The sequence below is a fragment of the Hyla sarda genome, chromosome 7 (assembly GCF_029499605.1).
Source record: "Hyla sarda isolate aHylSar1 chromosome 7, aHylSar1.hap1, whole genome shotgun sequence".
NCBI classification, from domain to species: Eukaryota; Metazoa; Chordata; class Amphibia; order Anura; family Hylidae; genus Hyla; species Hyla sarda.
In genome coordinates, this window is record NC_079195.1 from 233913109 (window position 1) to 233934292 (window position 21184).

A 21184-nucleotide genomic window follows, 5' to 3' on the forward strand; every position below is an offset into this window, starting at 1 on the left:
AAAGGAAAAGTTGTCCAGTTGCCCATAGCAACCAATCAGATCGCTGCTTTCACTTTGCAGAGGCCTTGTTAAAAATGAAAGCAGCGATCTGATTGGTTGCTATGGGCAACGTCCCCCTCATGTGTTCCATTTCCATTCATCTGTAGGGGCCAATGAGTCCGGGCTCCATGTCAGTGACTGCGGCCTGCGCTGCCCACACAGGGCCCCGGGCCCCACACTCACCTGGACTGCGGGTTATTAATGAGGCCCCTCAGGGCGGCGGGGAGGGCAGCGGGGTCCCCCTGCAGAGAAGCGGAGACCCCGGACTTCACAGGAGGCTGCGACATGGCGGAGACCCCGGGAGAGAGACAGGAAATGAGGAGGGAACCGGGCGGACTCTGAGCTCCACAGGACGGGCCGGAGACTCTGCTCAGGGTATCTAAGCCTGGCCTGTGTGATACTGTCTGCTGTGTCTAATCCTGTCATGTGTGACACTGCCTGCTGTGTATCTAATCCTATCATGTGTGATACTGTCTTCTGTGTATCTAATCCTATCATGTGTGATACTGTCTTCTGTGTATCTAATCCTGTCATGTGTGATACTGTCTGCTGAGCTGTGTATCTAATCCTATCATGTGTGATACTGTCTGCTGTGCTGTGTATCTAATCCTATCATGTGTGATACTGTCTGCTGAGCTGTGTATCTAATCCTATCATGTGTGATACTGTCTGCTGAGCTGTGTATCTAATCCTATCGTGTGATACTGTCTGCTGTGCTGTGTATCTAATCCTATCATGTGTGATACTGTCTTCTGTGTATCTAAGCCTGGCCTGTGTGATACTGTCTTCTGTGTATCTAAGCCTGGCCTGTGTGATACTGTCTGCTGTCTAATCCTATCATGTGTGATACTGTCTGCTGTGTATCTAATCCTATCATGTGTGATACTGTCTTCTGTGTATCTAATCCTGTCATGTGTGATACTGCCTGCTGTGTATCTAATCCTATCATGTGTGATACTGTCTGCTGAGCTGTGTATCTAATCCTATCGTGTGATACTGTCTGCTGTGCTGTGTATCTAATCCTATCATGTGTGATACTGTCTTCTGTGTATCTAAGCCTGGCCTGTGTGATACTGTCTTCTGTGTATCTAAGCCTGGCCTGTGTGATACTGTCTGCTGTCTAATCCTATCATGTGTGATACTGTCTGCTGTGTATCTAATCCTATCATGTGTGATACTGTCTTCTGTGTATCTAATCCTGTCATGTGTGATACTGCCTGCTGTGTATCTAATCCTATCATGTGTGATACTGTCTGCTGAGCTGTGTATCTAATCCTGTCATGTGTGATACTGCCTGCTGTGTATCTAATCCTATCATGTGTGATACTGTCTGCTGAGCTGTGCATCTAATCCTATCACGTGTGATACTGTCTTCTGTGTATCTAAGCCTGGCCTGTGTGATACTGTCTGCTGTGTCTAATCCTATCATGTGTGATACTGTCTGCTGAGCAGCTGTATCTAATCCTTTTATGTGTGATACTGTCTAATTAACCACTGTATTTAATCCTGTCATGTGTGATACTGCCTCCTAAAATGCTGTATCTAAGCCTGGTGTGTGTGATGCAGTCTGATAAACTGTGTATCTAATCCTATCGTGAGATACCATCTGTTGAGCTGTGCATCTAATACTATTATGTGTGATACTGTCTGCTGAGCCGCTGTACCTAAGCCTATCATGTGTGATACTATCTGGGAATGACTCTGCAAGATGATATCTAAGCTCGGTGATACACTATATTTTCAGTATCCTGGTGAGACTCTTGCTCCTTGACTATTGTAGGGCAGAATCAGCAGCTGAGTGCGGGGCCCGGGCAGGGTGATTAGTCAGGGGCCACTCCCGCTCTGGGGTCAGGTCCTGGTCTCTGCCACTTCATGTACCAGAAATGACAAAACAGCTTAAAAGTCTTCCCTGTAATCTGCCGCCTGTTATTAGGGGAATTCCATCTCTAGCAGGTGATACACCCAGACAGAACAGAAGTAGTGGGGGCAGGGCTTAGCTAGTGCAGAGACAGAACACAAGAATTAGAGGTGGGGCTTAGCTAGTGCAGAGACAGAACACAAGAATTAGAGGTGGGGCTTAGCTAGTGCAGAGACAGAACACAAGAATTAGAGGTGGGGCTTAGCTAGTGCAGAGACAGAACACAAGAATTAGGGGTGGGGCTTAGCTAGTGCAGAGACAGAAGACAAGAATTAGGGGTGGGGCTTAGCTAGTGCAGAGACAGAACACAAGAATTAGAGGTGGGGCTTAGCTAGTGCAGAGACAGAACACAAGAATTAGGGGTGGGGCTTAGCTAGTGCAGAGACAGAACACAAGAATTAGGGGTGGGGCTTAGCTAGTGCAGAGACAGAACACAAGAATTAGGGGTGGGGCTTAGCTAGTGCAGAGACAGAACACAAGAATTAGAGGTGGGGCTTAGCTAGTGCAGAGACAGAACACAAGAATTAGAGGTGGGGCTTAGCTAGTGCAGAGACAGAACACAAGAATTAGGGGTGGGGCTTAGCTAGTGCAGAGACAGAACACAAGAATTAGGGGTGGGGCTTAGCTAGTGCAGAGACAGAACACAAGAATTAGGGGTGGGGCTTAGCTAGTGCAGAGACAGAACACAAGAATTAGGGGTGGGGCTTAGCTAGTGCAGAGACAGAACACAAGAATTAGGGGTGGGGCTTAGCTAGTGCAGAGACAGAACACAAGAATTAGGGGTGGGGCTTAGCTAGTGCAGAGACAGAACACAAGAATTAGGGGTGGGGCTAAGCTAGTGCAGAGACAGAAGACAAGAATTAGGAGTGGGGCTTAGCTAGTGCAGAGACAGAAGACAAGAATTAGGGGTGGGGCTTAGCTAGTGCAGAGACAAAACACAATAATTAGGGGTGGGGCTTAGCTAGTGCAGAGACAGAACACAAGAATTAGAGGTGGGGCTTAGCTAGTGCAGAGACAGAACACAAGAATTAGGGGTGGGGTTTAGCTAGTGCAGAGACAGAAGACAAGAATTAGGGGTGGGGTTTAGCTAGTGCAGAGACAGAAGACAAGAATTAGGGGTGGGGCTAAGCTAGTGCAGAGACAGAAGACAAGAATTGGGAGTGGGGCTTAGCTAGTGCAGAGACAGAAGACAAGAATTAGGGGTGGAGCTTAGCTAGTGCAGAGACAAAACACAAGAATTAGGGGTGGGGCTTAGCTAGTGCAGAGACAGAACACAAGAATTAGAGGTGGGGCTTAGCTAGTGCAGAGACAGAACACAAGAATTAGGGGTGGGGCTTAGCTAGTGCAGAGACAGAAGACAAGAATTAGGGGTGGGGCTTAGCTAGTGCAGAGACAGAACACAAGAATTAGGGGTGGGGCTTAGCTAGTGCAGAGCCAAAACACAATAATTAGGGGTGGGGCTTAGCTAGTGCAGAGATAGAACATAGAAAATGGAGGCAAAATTTAGCTACTGTAATGTGCAGGACAGCAGACGAGTAAACCAGGGCTTTGTACCTATGTATCTGCAATCTGAGCCAGTCTGCCTCCTCCAGAGGGTGCACACTGTTCCCGAAAGGCAAATAAGACTTCCCTCATATCTTTGGCCGCCCAGAATGTACTAAGCAGCTATCCCTTGTGTGCACTGTCATAACCGTCAGCTGTGGTTCACTGCTTAGACCTGGGCTTCTTTAGTGATCTACCCCTTTCCTTACTATGATCCTGCTGCTGTTCCTTTCCTCTCTGCTCACAAAGCACTTTGCATCATTAACCCTTTCTCCCCCACATAGTATGTGGTGCCCCAGTACAGCATTTCCAGTTGTTACCTAATAGAGTAGTCAGGTGGCTAAGTATTGGGACTATTAGAGGATTTACTGAGTACATAATGAGGGGAATTTATCATTGTATATAGAGCTTTTTTTTGTTGTATTTTTTTAACGCAAACATTTGCGCAAAAGGTTTTTTGCGCACTTCTTTTGCGCAAAATCTGCTAGAATTTTTCATAGCCATGTCTACGGTTAAGTTTACCATAGAACACTTTCTGCTGTAGAATCGAATTTATTAAATGTTTGTTTTGTTTTTTTTACGCAAAAAAAAAAATGCGCAAAAGCACTTTTCTTGCACAAATATACACCACCTCGGAGGACACGTACCACAGTGTCTATTTTGGGACAGTAAGGGCTGCTACTCCCATCATGGACAGACTCTGCCCATGATGGGAGTTGTAATCCAGGGGCTGAGGTGCAGATCGCACCGGGTCATTATCCAGAGACCATTATGCAGATCCGCATTTATTAACTGTAAAAGCCGGCGGCACGTGCGGCTACACTACGCTGCATGCCGGCTCCTGTATACACTGTCATAATTCATAATCCCCGACACCGGAACACGGGAGCTCTGATTGGTGAATAGCTATTGACCAATCAGAGCTCCCGTCTCCCAGCGGCGGGGATTATGAATTATTATTATTATTGATTGTATACAGGAGCCGGCGGCAGCGCAATATAGCCGCATGTTCCGCTGGCTTGTTAACTTAAATGCGTATCGCAGCGGGTCTCTGTAAAATGGTTAACGAGGGCTGTGGGGGAGTGTTTTTTTTTTTTCTTTAAATAAAATATTTTTTTCAATGTGTCGTTTTTTTATAATTTAATTTTAAGGGTTAGTAGTGGAAGCTGTCTTATAGACGGAATCCATTACTAAGCCAGGGCTTAGCGTTAGCCCCAAAATCAGCTAACGCTAACCTCAAATTATTACCCCGGTACCCACCGCCACAGGGGTGCCGGGAAGAGCCAGTACCAACAGGCCCGGAGCGTCCAAAAATGGCCTAGGCGGTAACAGGCTGGTATTATTTAGGCTGGGGAGGGCCAGTAACAATGGTCCTCACCCACCCTGGTAACGTCAGGCTGTTGCTGCTTGATTGGTATCTGGCTGATACTGAAAATAGGGGGAACCCTATGCGTTTTTTTTTTGTTTTTTTTGTAAATAAATAAATAAAGGGTGTAGTTCCCAAATTTTTTCAGTATCAGCCAGATACCAACCAAGCAGCAACAGCCTGATGTTACCATGGTGGGTGAGGACCATTGTTACTGTTTTGGGGGCGCTAGCTGTTTTGGGGGCTAACGCTAAGCCCCGGCCTAGTAATGGGCACTGTCTACAGGACGCCTTCCACTACTTAGTCTGAAAATTCAATTATAAAAAACAAAACAAATTGAAAATGTTTTATTTAAAAAAAACACTCCCCCACAGCCCTCGTTAACCCTTTTATTGACATTTAAAAAAAAAAAAAAAACTGTTCATCTTCGCATTCCACCAAATCTGACATAGTCCTCCATATTCATGTATAAAAATTTCGAAGAAAAAAAGAAAACAACAGAGTTTTGTAAATTTTTTTGTTTCCACACACCAGCAAAAACGCAAGAAAAACGGACAAAACGCAGGAAAAAGCTGGGACAGAGGGTTAATATTTTTCACACGCATTATATTTCAGTGACCCTCCTCCTAGTGACATGAACCAGTCACATGTACCCAAGCGTTGCTGTCACTCTCATTTCAGTCCCAGTGTGAGGTTTCAGCTTTATACATTGTCTTAATGTCCAAAATGAGAGAATTCTCCAGAAAGGGTAGAGCTGAACAAGGACCTTTCTGTAAATCACTGATCTCTTGGGGTCCTATGGTCAGATCGGCGCCAGCCTGTCTGCAAAGTCAGAGAGAACTTCCCTGGGTCCTTTAATAATGTAAGGATCCCCAGTGGAAGGGTTAAAGGGGTACTCCCCATGTGACGTCCCGCTCCGCCCCCTCAATGCAAGCCTATGGGAGGGGGCGTGACAGCTGTCACGCCCCCTCCCATAGGCTTGCATTGAGGGGGGTGGAGCGGGACGTCACATGGGGGGGAGCCTTGACGTCACAACGCTCCGGCCACGTGATCGACAGTAATCAGACCTGGAGCAAACATGCTCCGGGGACTGATTTTAAACGGGGTGCGGCGTGCAAGATCACGGGGGTCCCCAGCGGCGGGACCCCTGCGATCAGGCATCTTATCTTAAGATGGTCTAAGCGCCGGAGTACCCCTTTAATGCTATATATCTGATGTGCAGTGGTTATAACCTCTCCAGGCTCCAGTATTGTCCTGACTGTTTACAGTGACTGATCATAGAGATGAGGGCAGGGCCGGTCCTACCATGGTCCCAGGTGGCACTTTTCAGGGGCGGCACTTTGTTGGGACAGATTTTTTTCTCCCCACGTGTGCCATCCGCCGCTGCGCTGCCACCTGCCCGCCGCCGGTCACTCACTGTTGTAAAGTGGCTGTGGCTCCAGTGCCGCGGCCACTTTAATTCAGTGAGATACGGCGGGGGACGCACTGACGAGGGACTCCCTGACGTTCTGCCAAGGAGACGCGTTAAAAAAGTTAATAAAAGTAAATTAACCCCTCCCTAATAAAAGTTTGAATCTCCCCCTTTTCCTATAAAAAAAACAAAAAAAAAACATAAACATAGGTGGTATTATCACATGCGCAAATGTCCGAACTATAAAAATATAATGTTGATTTAACCACATGGTCAATGGCGTATACGAAAAAAAAAATCCAAAATTTGTGTATTTTTGGTCACTTTTGAGTACTCTAAAAAAAATGTATAAGAAGCAATCAAAAGGTCCCATCAAAACAAAAATGGTACCAATAAAAACTACAGATCACGGCTATGTTTTTTTTTTCTTTTTTGTTTGGGAGGGGGGGGGGGGGGGGCAGCATTTCATTCTTGGACCCAGGCAGCACAATGTCTTGGGCCGTCCCTGAGGGAGGGGATAGAGAGGACTGTGCAGCTATATCTGTATAACCACACAGTTCTCCCTATGATCATAGAGATGAGTGCAGGGAGGGGATAGAGAAGACTGTGCAGCTGTAACTATATGACCACACAGTTCTCTCTATGATCATAGAGATGAGTGCAGGGAGGGGATAGAGAGGACTGTGCAGCTGTAACTGTATGACCACATAGTTCTCTTAAGGATCATAGAGATGAGTGCAGGGAGGGGATAGAGAGGACTGTGCAGCTGTAACTGTATGACCACACAGTTCTCTTAAGGATCATAGAGATGAGTGCAGGGAGGGGATAGAGAGGACTGTGCAGATGTAACTGTATGACCACACAGTTCTCTCTATGATCATAGAGATGAGTGCAGGGAGGGGATAGAGAAGACTGTGCAGGTGTAACTGTATGACCACATAGTTCTCTCTATGATCATAGAGATGAGTGCAGGGAGGGGATAGAGAGGACTGTGCAGCTGTAACTGTATGACCACATAGTTCTCTCTATGATCATAGAGATGAGTGCAGGGAGGGGATAGAGAGGACTGTGCAGCTATATCTGTATAACCACACAGTTCTCTCTATGATCATAGAGATGAGTGCAGGGAGGGGATAGAGAGGACTGTGCAGCTGTAACTGTATGACCACACAGTTCTCTCTATGATCATAGATATGAGTGCAGAGAGGGGATAGAGAGGACTGTGCAGCTGTATCTGTATGACCACACACTTCTCTTTATGATCATAGAGATGAGTGCAGGGAGGGGATAGAGAAGACTGTGCAGCTGTAACTGTATGACCACACACTTCTCTTTCTGATCATAGAGATGAGTGCAGGGAGGGGATAGAGAAGACTGTGCAGCTGTAACTGTATGACCACACAGTTCTCTCTATGATCATAGAGATGAGTGCAGGGAGGGGATAGAGAAGACTGTGCAGCTGTAACTGTATGACCACACACTTCTCTTTCTGATCATAGAGATGAGTGCAGGGAGGGGATAGAGAAGACTGTGCAGCTGTAACTGTATGACCACACAGTTCTCTCTATGATCATAGAGATGAGTGCAGGGAGGGGATAGAGAAGACTGTGCAGCTGTAACTGTATGACCACACAGTTCTCTCTATGATCATAGAAATGAGTGCAGGGAGGGGATAGAGAGGACTGTGCAGCTGTAACTGTATGACCACACAGTTCTCTCTATGATCATAGAGATGAGTGCAGGGAGGGGATAGAGAGGACTGTGCAGCTGTAACTGTATGACCACATAGTTCTCTCTATGATCATAGAGATGAGTGCAGGGAGGGGATAGAGAGGACTGTGCAGCTGTAACTGTATGACCCATACTAGAAGAACCAGGTTCCCCAGCAGCACAGAGTATTTTAGGAGAGAAGCTCGCTGATCTCGTGGGGGGGGTCACAGACTGATAGTTACATAGAGGAAGGAGCAGGGTCCCAGCAGTACATAGTATTTCGAGTATTTCAGGTGAGGGGGGGGGGTCACAGGGTCACTGATCATCTGGTGATCAGTGCTGGATCCATATTTCATCCTAAACAAAAGACACTAATGAAATGTCACCAGTTCCCCAATAATAATGGAGACTGAGCCCGGTAGGAAAAGGCGACGCGCTGTCTCCATGGTGACCCTGTATTTGTGCTGGCCCCGGCCCAGGCTGTGCACGGTCGGCTGGCATCGAGCTGTCTCCTAACCCTGCCAATGATTTACAGTGACGGGCAGGATGATTATGCTGGGCAGTGTAGTGTGGAATCCAGGGACGAGCCCGGGCATGCTGCGGCCCCGGGGCCCTATAAGATGTGGCAGGACGGGCAGTGTAGGAGCCGCAAAGAGCCTGGACACAAGTACCATCCAGCTGCCCGACTGACAGGTAAGACCATCTGTACTATAGGTAACACCATCCGTACTATAGGTAACTCCATCTGTACTATAGGTAAGATCATCCATACTATAGGTAACACATCCTTACTATCTATAGGTAACACCATCCGTACTATAGGTAACACATCCTTACTCTAGGTAACCCCATCCGTACTATAGGTAAGATCATCCATACTATAGGTAACTCCATCTGTACTATAGGTAAGACCATCCCTACTATAGGTAACTCCATCTGTACTATAGGTAAGACCATCCCTACTATAGGTAACTCCATCTGTACTATAGGTAAGATCATCCGTACTATAGGTAACACCATCCGTACTATAGGTAACACCATCTGTACTATAGGTAACTCCATCTGTACTATAGGTAAGACCATCCCTACTATAGGTAACTCCATCTGTACTATAGGTAAGACCATCCCTACTATAGGTAACTCCATCTGTACTATAGGTAAGATCATCCGTACTATAGGTAACACCACCCGTACCATAGGTAAAACCATCCTTACTATAGGTAACACCATTTGTACTCTAGGTAACACCATTCGTACTCTAGGTAACACCGTATAGGTAACACCATCCGTACTATAGGTAACACCACCTGTACTATAGGTAAGACCATCCTTACTCTTGGTAAGACCATCCGTACTATAGGTAACACCATCCGTACTATAGGTAACACCATCCGTACTATAGGTAACACCATCCGTACTATAGGTAACACCATCCGTACTCTAGGTAACACCATCCGTACTCTAGGTAAGACCATCCTTACTCTTGGTAACACCATCCTTACTCTAGGTAACCCCATCCGTACTATAGGTAACACCACCCGTACTATAGGTAACACCACCTGTACTATAGGTAACACCATCCTGACTCTTGGGAAGACCATCCGTACTATAGGTAACACCATCCTTACTATAGGTGACACCACCCGCACTATAGGTAACACCACCCGTACTATAGGTAACACCATCCTTACTATAGGTAACACCGTCCGTACTCTAGGTAACACAATCCTTACTATAGGTGACACCATCCGTACTATAGGTAACACCACCCGTACTATTGGTAACACCACCCGTACTCTTGGTAACACCATCCGTACTATAGGTAACACCATCCGTACTATAGGTAAACCCATCCGTACTATAGGTAACACCATCCTTACTATAGGTAACACCATCCGTACCATAGGTAAACCCATCCTTACTATAGGTAACACCACCCGTACTATAGGTAACACCATCCTTACTATAGGTAACACCATCCGTACTATAGGTAAACCCCTCCTTAACATAGGTAACACCACCCGTACTATAGGTAACACCACCCGTACTATAGGTAACACCATCCTTACTATAGGTAACACCATCCTTACTATAGGTAACACCATCCGTACTATAGGTAAACCCGTCCTTACTATAGGTAACACCGTCCGTACTATAGGTAACACCGTCCTTACTATAGGTAACACCGTCCTTACTCTAGGTAACACCATCCGTACTATAGGTAACACCATCCGTCCTATAGGTAACACCATCCGTCCTATAGGTAACACCATCTGTACTATAGGTAACACCACCCGTACTATAGGTAACACCACCCGTACTATAGGTAACACCATCCGTACTATAGGTAACACCATCCGTACTATAGGTAACACCATCCTTACTATAGGTAACACCATCCGTACTATAGGTAACACCATCCGTACTATAGGTAACACCACCCGTACTATAGGTAACACCACCCGTACTATAGGTAACACCATCCGTCCTATAGGTAACACCATCCGTCCTATAGGTAACACCATCCTTACTCTAGGTAACACCATCTGTACTATAGGTAACACCATCTGTACTATAGGTAACACCACCCGTACTATAGGTAACACCACCCGTACTATAGGTAACACCACCCGTACTATAGGTAACACCATCCGTACTATAGGTAACACCATCCGTACTATAGGTAACACCATCCGTACTATAGGTAACACCATCTGTACCATAGGGAACACCATCTGTACCATAGGGAACACCATCCCTATTATAGGTAACACCATCCTTACTATAGGTAACACAATCCTTACTATAGGTAACACCATCTGTACTATAGTTAACACCATCCTTACTATAGGCAACCCATCCGTACTATAGGCAACCCATCCGTACTATAGGTAACACCATCCCTACTATAGGTAACACCACCCTTACTATAGGTAACACCACCCGTACTATAGGTAACACCATCCGTACTATAGGTAACACCACCCGTACTATAGGTAACACCACCCGTACTATAGGTAACACCATCCTTACTATAGGTAACACCATCCTTACTATAGGTAACACCATCCGTACTATAGGTAAACCCATCCGTACTATAGGTAACACCACCCGTACTATAGGTAACACCACCCTTACTATAGGTAACACCACCCTTACTATAGGTAACACCACCCTTACTATAGGTAACACCATCCGTACTATAGGTAAACCCATCCGTACTATAGGTAAACCCATCCGTACTATAGGTAACACCACCCGTACTATAGGTAACACCACCCGTACTATAGGTAACACCACCCGTACTATAGGTAACACCACCCGTACTATAGGTAACACCATCCTTACTATAGGTAACACCATCCGTACTATAGGTAACACCATCCGTACTATAGGTAAACCCATCCGTACTATAGGTAACACCATCCGTACTATAGGTAAACCCATCCGTACTATAGGTAACACCATCCTTACTATAGGTAACACCATCCCTTCTATAGGTAACACCATCCGTACTATAGGTAACACCACCCGTACTATAGGTAACACCATCTGTACTAGCAGCCATGACACCTCTTATTGTGTATTCAGCTGTAACATGTGACCTGCAGTATATATAGTATATATGTGACTTCTGTTGGTGAACCGGGAGGTGGGTGGTCTGACATATGACCTGCAGTATATAAAGTATATATGTGACTTCTGTAGGTGACCCGGGAGGTGGGTGGTCTGACATGTGACCTGCAGTATATAAAGTATATACGTGACTTCTGTAGGTGACCCGGGAGGTGGGTGGTCTGCGCCATTACCCTGCAGTATATATAGTATATACGTGACTTCTGCATGTGACCTGCAGTATATATAGTATATACGTGACCCGGGAGGTGGGTGGTCTGCGCCATTACCCTGCAGTATATATAGTATATACGTGACTTCTGTAGGTGACCCGGGAGGTGGGTGGTCTGCGCCATTACCCTGCAGTATATATAGTATATACGTGACTTCTGTAGGTGACCCGGGAGGTGGGTGGTCTGCGCCATTACCCTGCAGTATATATAGTATATACGTGACTTCTGTAGGTGACCCGGGAGGTGGGTGGTCTGCGCCATTACCCTGCAGTATATATAGTATATACGTGACTTCTGTAGGTGACCCGGGAGGTGGGTGGTCTGCGCCATTACCCTGCAGTATATATAGTATATACGTGACTTCTGTAGGTGACCCGGGAGGTGGGTGGTCTGCGCCATTACCCTGCAGTATATATAGTATATACGTGACTTCTGTAGGTGACCCGGGAGGTGGGTGGTCTGCGCCATTACCCTGCCGTATATATAGTATATACGTGACTTCTGTAGGTGACCCGGGAGGTGGGTGGTCTGCGCCATTACCCTGCAGTATATATAGTATATACGTGACTTCTGTAGGTGACCCGGGAGGTGGGTGGTCTGCGCCATTACCCTGCAGTGTATATACGTGACTTCTGTAGGTGACCCGGGAGGTGGGTGGTCTGCGCCATTACCCTGCAGTATATATAGTATATACGTGACTTCTGTAGGTGACCCGGGAGGTGGGTGGTCTGCGCCATTACCCTGCAGTATATATAGTATATACGTGACTTCTGTAGGTGACCCGGGAGGTGGGTGGTCTGCGCCATTACCCTGCAGTATATATAGTATATACGTGACTTCTGTAGGTGACCCGGGAGGTGGGTGGTCTGCGCCATTACCCTGCAGTATATATAGTATATACGTGACTTCTGTAGGTGACCCGGGAGGTGGGTGGTCTGCACCATTACCCTGCAGTATATATAGTATATACGTGACTTCTGTAGGTGACCCGGGAGGTGGGTGGTCTGCGCCATTACCCTGCCGTATATATAGTATATACGTGACTTCTGTAGGTGACCCGGGAGGTGGGTGGTCTGCGCCATTACCCTGCAGTATATATAGTATATACGTGACTTCTGTAGGTGACCCGGGAGGTGGGTGGTCTGCGCCATTACCCTGCAGTATATATAGTATATATGTGACTTCTGTAGGTGACCCGGGAGGTGGGTGGTCTGACATGTGACCTGCAGTATATATAGTATATACGTGACCCGGGAGGTGGGTGGTCTGCGCCATTACCCTGCAGTATATATAGTATATACGTGACCCGGGAGGTGGGTGGTCTGCGCCATTACCCTGCAGTATATATAGTATATACGTGACCCGGGAGGTGGGTGGTCTGCGCCATTACCCTGCAGTATATATAGTATATACGTGACCCGGGAGGTGGGTGGTCTGCGCCATTACCCTGCAGTATATATAGTATATACGTGACCCGGGAGGTGGGTGGTCTGCGCCATTACCCTGCAGTATATATAGTATATACGTGACCCGGGAGGTGGGTGGTCTGCGCCATTACCCTGCAGTATATATAGTATATACGTGACCCGGGAGGTGGGTGGTCTGCGCCATTACCCTGCAGTATATATAGTATATACGTGACCCGGGAGGTGGGTGGTCTGCGCCATTACCCTGCAGTATATATAGTATATACGTGACCCGGGAGGTGGGTGGTCTGCGCCATTACCCTGCAGTATATATAGTATATACGTGACTTCTGTAGGTGACCCTGGAGGTGGGTGGTCTGACATGTGACCTGCAGTATATATAGTATATACGTGACTTCTGTAGGTGACCCGGGAGGTGGGTGGTCTGCGCCATTACCCTGCAGTATATATAGTATATACGTGACCCGGGAGGTGGGTGGTCTGACATGTGACCTGCAGTATATATAGTATATACGTGACCCGGGAGGTGGGTGGTCTGCGCCATTACCCTGCAGTATATATAGTATATACGTGACCCGGGAGGTGGGTGGTCTGCGCCATTACCCTGCAGTATATATAGTATATACGTGACCCGGGAGGTGGGTGGTCTGCGCCATTAGCCTGCAGTATATATAGTATATACGTGACCCGGGAGGTGGGTGGTCTGCGCCATTACCCTGCAGTATATATAGTATATACGTGACCCGGGAGGTGGGTGGTCTGCGCCATTACCCTGCAGTATATATAGTATATACGTGACCCGGGAGGTGGGTGGTCTGCGCCATTACCCTGCAGTATATATAGTATATACGTGACCCGGGAGGTGGGTGGTCTGCGCCATTACCCTGCAGTATATATAGTATATACGTGACCCGGGAGGTGGGTGGTCTGACATGTGACCTGCAGTATATATAGTATATACGTGACCCGGGAGGTGGGTGGTCTGCGCCATTACCCTGCAGTATATATAGTATATACATGACCCGGGAGGTGGGTGGTCTGCGCCATTACCCTGCAGTATATATAGTATATACGTGACCCGGGAGGTGGGTGGTCTGCGCCATTACCCTGCAGTATATATAGTATATACGTGACCCGGGAGGTGGGTGGTCTGCGCCATTACCCTGCAGTATATATAGTATATACGTGACCCGGGAGGTGGGTGGTCTGCGCCATTACCCTGCACATTCCCGGAATCTCTGATTGTCAGGAAAACCAGAAGTTATGTCCTAATGTATCAGGTCACATTACATGATGGGGTGTAGTGCTGTACTCTGAGGGGGTATCACACATGATAGGATTAGATACAGTAGCTCAGGACAGTATCACACATGATAGGATTAGATACAGTAGCTCAGGACAGTATTACACATGATAGGATTAGATACAGTAGCTCAGGACAGTATCACACATGATAGGATTAGATACAGTAGCTCAGGACAGTATCACACATGATAGGATTAGATACAGTAGTTCAGGACAGAATCACACACAATAGGATTAGATACAGTAGCTCAGGACAGTATCACACACAATAGGATTAGATACAGTAGCTCAGGACAGTATCACACACAATAGGATTAGATACAGTAGCTCAGGACAGTATCACACACAATAGGATTAGATACAGTAGCTCAGGACAGTATCACACACAATAGGATTAGATACAGTAGCTCAGGACAGTATCACACACAATAGGATTAGATACATAAGCTCAGCTGACAGTATCCCACACAATAGGATTAGATACAGTAGCTCGGGACAGTATCACACACAATAGGATTGGATACAGTAGCTCAGCTGACAGTATCACAATGTATATGGACATTTTGGTGACAGACCTTGGGGCAGATCAATGTGACTCCTTCGCTTTAATCCTATAAGTATCCGATCGTCTGTACAAATACCGGACATGTTGTAACCTGCTGCCTCTTATCTCTGGTTATCATAGGGGCAGGTACATGTATCATTGGCTTAGATACAGGGGAGCTGCAGCCATAGTCACATAAGTGGAGACATCATAGGATACTATGAATGATCCCATCTGCCTCTGTGAGTACCTGCCGCTATATACCTGCTATATACCTGCATCTGCTGCTCTATACCTTATATACCTGATCCTGTCTTATACCTCCTGCTATATACCTGCTCCTGTCCTATATTACTACTACTGTATATGCCTGCTCCTGCCGTATACCTCCTGCTATATACCTGATCCTGTCCTATATTACTACTACTGTATATACCCGCTCCTGTCCTATATTACTACTACTGTATATACCTGCTCCTGCCGTATACCTCCTGCTATATACCCGCTCCTGTCCTATATTACTACTACTGTATATACCTGCTGCTATATAGCTGATCCTGTCCTATATTACTACTACTGTATATACCTGCTCCTGCCGTATACCTGCTGCTATATAGCTGATCCTGTCCTATATTACTACTACTGTATATACCTGCTCCTGCCGTATACCTGCTGCTATATAGCTGATCCTGTCCTATATTACTACTACTGTATATACCTGCTCCTGCCGTATACCTGCTGCTATATAGCTGATCCTGTCCTATATTACTACTATATACCCGCTCCTGTCCTATACCTACTGATATATACAGTGGGGATCAAAAATGTGGGCCCCCCAGGTAAAAATGAGTATTAATGTGCATAAAGAAGCCAAGGAAAGATGAAAAATCTCCAAAAGGCATCAAATTACAGATTAGACATTCTTATAATATGTCACCAAAAGTTACATTTTATTTCCATCATTTACACTTTCATAATAACAGAAAACAAAAAAATGGCGTCTGCAAAAGTTTGTGCCCCCTGCAGATTTAATATCTTGTACTGCCCCCTTTGGCAAGTATCACAGCTTGTAAACGCTTATTGTAGCAGCCAAGAGTCTTTCAGTTCTTGTTTGAGGAATGTTTGCCCATTCTTCCTTACAAAAGTCTTCCAGTTCTTTGAGATTTCTGGGCTGTCTGTCACGCACTGCTCTTTTAAGGTCTATCCATAGATTTTCAATTATGTTGAGGTCAGGAGATTGTGAAGGCCATGACAAAACCTTCAGTTTACGCCTCTTGATTTAATCCCCCTTGGATTTCGAGGTGTGTTTAGGATCATTATCCATTTGTAGAAGCCATCCTCTCTTTAACTTCAGCTTTTTCACAGATGGCATCAAGTTAGCATCCAAAATTTGCTGAAATTTTATTGAATCTATTTTTCCTTCTACTCGTGAGATGTTCCCTGTGCCACTGGCTGCAATACAACCCCAAAGCATGATTGATCCACCCCCATGCTGAACAGTTGGACAGAGGTTCTTTTCATTAAATTCTGTTCCGGTTCTTCTCCGAACGTACCTTTGCTCATTCCTGCCAAAAAGCTCAATTTTAACCTCATCGGTCCACAGAACTTGTTTCCAAAATGCATCAGGCTTGTCTATATGTTCATTTGCGAAGTTCAAACGCTGATTTTTGTGGTGAGGACGTAGAAGAGGTTTTCTTCTGATGACTCTTCCATGAAGACCATATAAGTATCTCTTTATAATGGAATAGTGTACCACAACTCCAGTGTCTGCCAGATCTTTCTGGAGGGATTGTGCAGTCAAACGTGGGTTTTGAATTGTTTTTCTCACAATCCTGCGAGCTGTTCTGTCTGATATTTTTCTTGGTCTTCCAGATCTTGCTTTAACTTCCACTGTTCCTGATGACTGCCATTTCTTAATTACATTCCGAACAGAGGATATTGACATCTGAAAACGTTTTGCTATCTTCTTATAGCCTTCTCCAGCTTTGTGAGCGTCAACTATTTTCAGTTTCAGATTTCTAGACAACTGCTTAGAAGAACCCGTGGTGCTGATTGTTGGGGCAAGGTCAGATGAGTCTGGGCATTTATAACCTTTGAGATTGACATCACTTGGTCTTCCCAGATGATGATTGAGAACAATCCATGACACTTGCAGGTCTCAGCTGTATAAAGGGGGCAGTGCATGCTATAAACTCTGCAGGGGGCACAAACTTTTGTAGACGCCATTTTTTTGTTTTCTGTTATTTTGAAAGTGTAAATGATGGAAATAAAATGTAACTTTTGGTGACATATTATAAGAATGTCTAATCTGTAATTTGATGCCTTTTGGAGATTTTTCCATCTTTCCTTGGCTTCTTTATGCACATTTATACACATTTTTACCTGGGGTGCCCAAACTTTTGATCCCCACTGTACCCACACCCAGGCACTGAGCTTTTTTTTTTTTGGCTGTAAACACAATGAGAACAATGACTGAGATTTTGTTTCCATAGAGATCTACAGGATTCCCGCTGTTACATTGTAGCAGATCCCCTCCCCTGGTAAGTGTTTCCATCTATCTGCACACAGTAAACTTCCTTTGAGATAAGCGGTGTCGGTATTTTATGTGTGACGCTTATCTTTATTGTCTCCGGCCTCGTGTTTTGTTACCTGCAAATACTGCAAAAACAGTGTGTCTCCAGCTGGTTCAAAACTACAACTCCCAGCATGCCCGGACAGCCAACGGCTGTCCGGGCATGCTGGGAGTTGTAGTTTTGCACCAGCTGGAGACATACTGTCTGGAAAACAAGGGAGAAATCTGAGTTTTCTATATAATCAAATGTATTAAAACCGTATTCTCATAGGTTGTTGATTTTTTTTTTTTTTTTTAAGATCTCTGCTATCTGTCAGTGAATTGAAAGGCTGCAAACCCAACCTGACCTGGTGCTGCTCGTATTCCCTGATCATATGTCCTGACAGAAGAGGCCACATGATTGGCCGACCTTAAATACAGAGTACATTGCAGAAGTCTCCAAACTGCCATTGGCCGGTCCGGCATGCTGGGAGTTGTAGTCCTGCACCAGCTTCTAGGCCACAGTTTAGAATAAAATGCGCCAAATTTATATATATGCATAAAGCAGGCTTCGATGGGATCCATACTTTTAGCGATATTTTGGCGTAGGTTACGGGTAAAATTTGTTCCTCCACAAGAGGCCACGCCCCCTCCTGCTAAACCCCGCCCACTTGTCTCATCGCTTCTGGCAGAAATTCCAAAATTTTGGGGAGAGGAAATTCATCAAAACCTGTGCAAACGAAATGTGGACCAGTTGCCCATAGCAACCATTCAGGTTTCACTTTTAAAAGTGAAAGAAGCCATCTGATTGGTTGCTATGGGCAACTGGTCGACTTTTCCCTCAGCCTAGGCCTTGATGCTAATATGAAATTGTGACCTGCGCCAAAGTTTTATACGTCAGAAAACCCCATATAACTCTATTAGGGTGTTGCAGAATTAGGAGACGATTACGGATCATTTACCAAATGGTGGACGGTCGCGCTGATTGGGATTTATTTATTTATTACATTTTTTTTCTGTATCTTTTTACAGGGCAATGGCCGATCACCTGCCGTCTCCTTCTGAGGATGTCGCGGTCGTGGCGGTCGCTGGAAACGCACATTGCAGGTCCGGCCTCCTCGCCGACCGCCGCCGCTCTCACTCCATAGAGTTGCCCCCGCGCCAGCTGGCGCGTCTGAGAAGCATCGAGGAGCATCCGGTCGGGCAGTCGCGCCGGAGCTCGGTGGTCAGCAACGTGGCCCCGTTCTCCCGTAAGAACTCGCTGTGCGCCATGGGCCTGAACAAGCGCCTGTCCCTGGGGCCCTGGGCGCACTATGGACGGGTCAGTTTTTCGGGCCTTCCCCTTTATCGGCCCATCCAGGAGGTTCAGTATGAGAACACGTACAGGACGGGCCCCGAGGAGGACTCGAGGTTTAACCCCTGCAGGGCCCAGAAGGTTGTGGAGATTGCCCTGAGGAGCTACCTGGGGGACACCAAGTACAACCCCCTGAGCAGCGGGCAGCTGGCCCAGACCCTGGCCGACCTCATCCGCAGCAAACTGAAGGAGTCCAGCCCGGCCCGATACAAGGTGGTCTGCAACGTCATCCTGGGCCAGATGGGGCGCCAGGGGGCCCGAGTGTCCAGCCGCTCCCTGTGGGACCCCCAGAATGATAACTTCGCCTGCGCCACCTATTCGAACGCCACCTTGTTTGCCGTAGCCATGGTGCACGGGGTTTACTATGAATGATGGGAATGTAGTAAAGGACCTCCAGCTGTTGCAAAACTACAACTCCCAGCATACCCAGAAAACCAAAGCTCATTATTTTCCAACCAGTGTTAATCCAGCTGTTGCAAAACTACAACTCCCAGCATGCCCGGACAGCCGTTGGCTGTCCGGGCATGCTGGGTGTTGTAGTTTTGCAACAGCCGGAGGTCCTTCATTTTGGAAACCACTGATTATGCCTTTAGTGCATGCTGGGAATTGTAGACTTGCAACAGCTGGAGGGCCTTAGTTTTGTAAACCACTGATGTATGCCTTTACTGCATGCTGGGAGTTGTAGTTTTACAACAGCTGGAGGTCCTCATTTTGGAGACCACTAATGTATGCCTTTAGTGCATGCTGAGAGTTGTAGTTTTGCAACATCTGGAGGTGCACAGTATGAAAAACCAGTGTTTTAGGCCTACAGTGCATGCTGGGAGTTGTAGTTTTGCAACATCTGGAGGTCCACAGGTTAAAGACCAGTTCTGCAAGCCATTAGTGCATGCTGGGGGGGGGTTGTTAGTTTTGAAACAGCTGGAGGTGTATCTTTTCGAGACCGCTACTGTAGGCCTTCTGTGCATGCTGGGAGTTGTAGTTTGGCAACAGGTGGAGGTGCACATTTTGGAGACCAGAGCTGTAGGCGATCAGGGCTTGCTGGGAATTGTAGTTTTGCTAAAGTTAGAGCAATATGGTCAGAATAGGGGGGACCTACTACTGCTGGTGGTATAGGACGTGTGTGTGTGTATATATATGTGTATATATATACACACACATATATATATATATATATATACATTCACACACATATATACATACACACATATATATACATTCACACATTTTATATATATATACATACATACACACACACACACACACACACACACACACACACACGGGTGCAGCAGGATGTGAAGGTCATCGCACAAGAACCTGATCTGCTTCTCCGAGGATAGAAAAACACCAAACATGTCGTAAATTACAGAGAAAAAAAAAGTAGAGATAAATAACAGATAAGTCCTGCGCCAAAAACAACAAACAATTCCAGATTAAAAAGATCATAAAAGCAAAAAGAATCCAACATATAGAGATGAGCCAGATGGGTGCATGTGCGAGGACAGTGGTCTCCAAACTGTGGACCTCCAGATGCTGCAAAACTACAACTCCCAGCATGCCCAGTCATCGGCCTGCCAGGCACCTAGTACCCAGAGTAAAGAAAGTGAGAAAATAAAATGAAAATGAATGATATATACATGTAAAATAAAATATGAAAATGAATGATATACATGTAAAATAAAATTTCAAATACTTTAAAAAAATATATAAAAAAAAAAGTGCTAAAATGTCCCAACAGGGGCGATAAGAATCTGTGAAGGTCCCAATCTGTGATTTATCAGTTCATTTCTTTTTTTTTTTTTACATTCTCAGTTATTCTGCGTCAGGTTGTTTTTCTTACCAATGTTACGTGTATGTATCCGTAATGGCGCACATTTTTCATAAACCGCTTAGATCTAAGTGAGTTGTGGCCTGGACTAGATCAGGATTGAGCAAAAGAGGTTTTTTTTCTGGATAAATCAGAGGCAACGGCAGATAAATTAATGACTCTGCCGAAATCCACAGAACTTACCGAAGGACACTTAAAAGGCGCCAAAAAAAAAACAAGGGGGGGGGGGGGGGGGAGATAATAGGGCGATTCCCCAATGTGATAAGGATGAGACCGGTGACAGACGGCGAGGGGCGCACTATTTTTCTGTCGTATGTGACACTTCTGGTTTTTCGCGTCCC

General features: G+C 46.0%; 2 protein-coding genes across 7 annotated transcripts in view; one reads left to right on the top strand and one right to left on the bottom strand.

Moving 5' to 3' along the window:
• The window catches only part of BTBD19 (BTB domain containing 19), a 50426-nt gene extending 50017 nt beyond the window's left edge, over positions 1 to 409 (bottom strand). For both annotated transcript variants that reach the window (XM_056533118.1, XM_056533117.1), the window contains exon 1: positions 223 to 409. In XM_056533118.1, coding sequence (XP_056389093.1) covers positions 223 to 326 — 104 coding nt within the window. In that variant the 5' untranslated portion in view covers positions 327 to 409. The remainder of the gene's footprint in view (positions 1 to 222) is intronic.
• On the top strand, positions 118 to 20153 carry DYNLT4 (dynein light chain Tctex-type 4). Of its 5 annotated transcripts, none has more exons than XM_056533121.1 (5): positions 118 to 414; positions 8522 to 8679; positions 15252 to 15352; positions 17603 to 17650; positions 18694 to 20153. In XM_056533121.1, exon 5 carries the CDS (start codon positions 18698 to 18700, stop codon positions 19385 to 19387), a length of 690 nt encoding a protein of 229 aa, XP_056389096.1. In that variant the 5' UTR covers positions 118 to 414; positions 8522 to 8679; positions 15252 to 15352; positions 17603 to 17650; positions 18694 to 18697; the 3' UTR covers positions 19388 to 20153. The 5 variants fall into 5 exon arrangements, with proteins under 5 accessions (XP_056389096.1, XP_056389098.1, XP_056389100.1 ...); XM_056533122.1 differs by lacking the exon at positions 118 to 414 and adding an exon at positions 1329 to 1992; XM_056533123.1 differs by lacking the exon at positions 8522 to 8679.
• The last annotated feature ends 1031 nt before the right edge of the window (positions 20154 to 21184 follow it).

What these genes read in the sequence shown, in the direction of transcription:
- DYNLT4 (XM_056533121.1), top strand. Translation starts at nt 18,698, where the DNA reads ATGGCCGATCACCTGCCGTCTCCTTCTGAGGATGTCGCGGTCGTGGCG.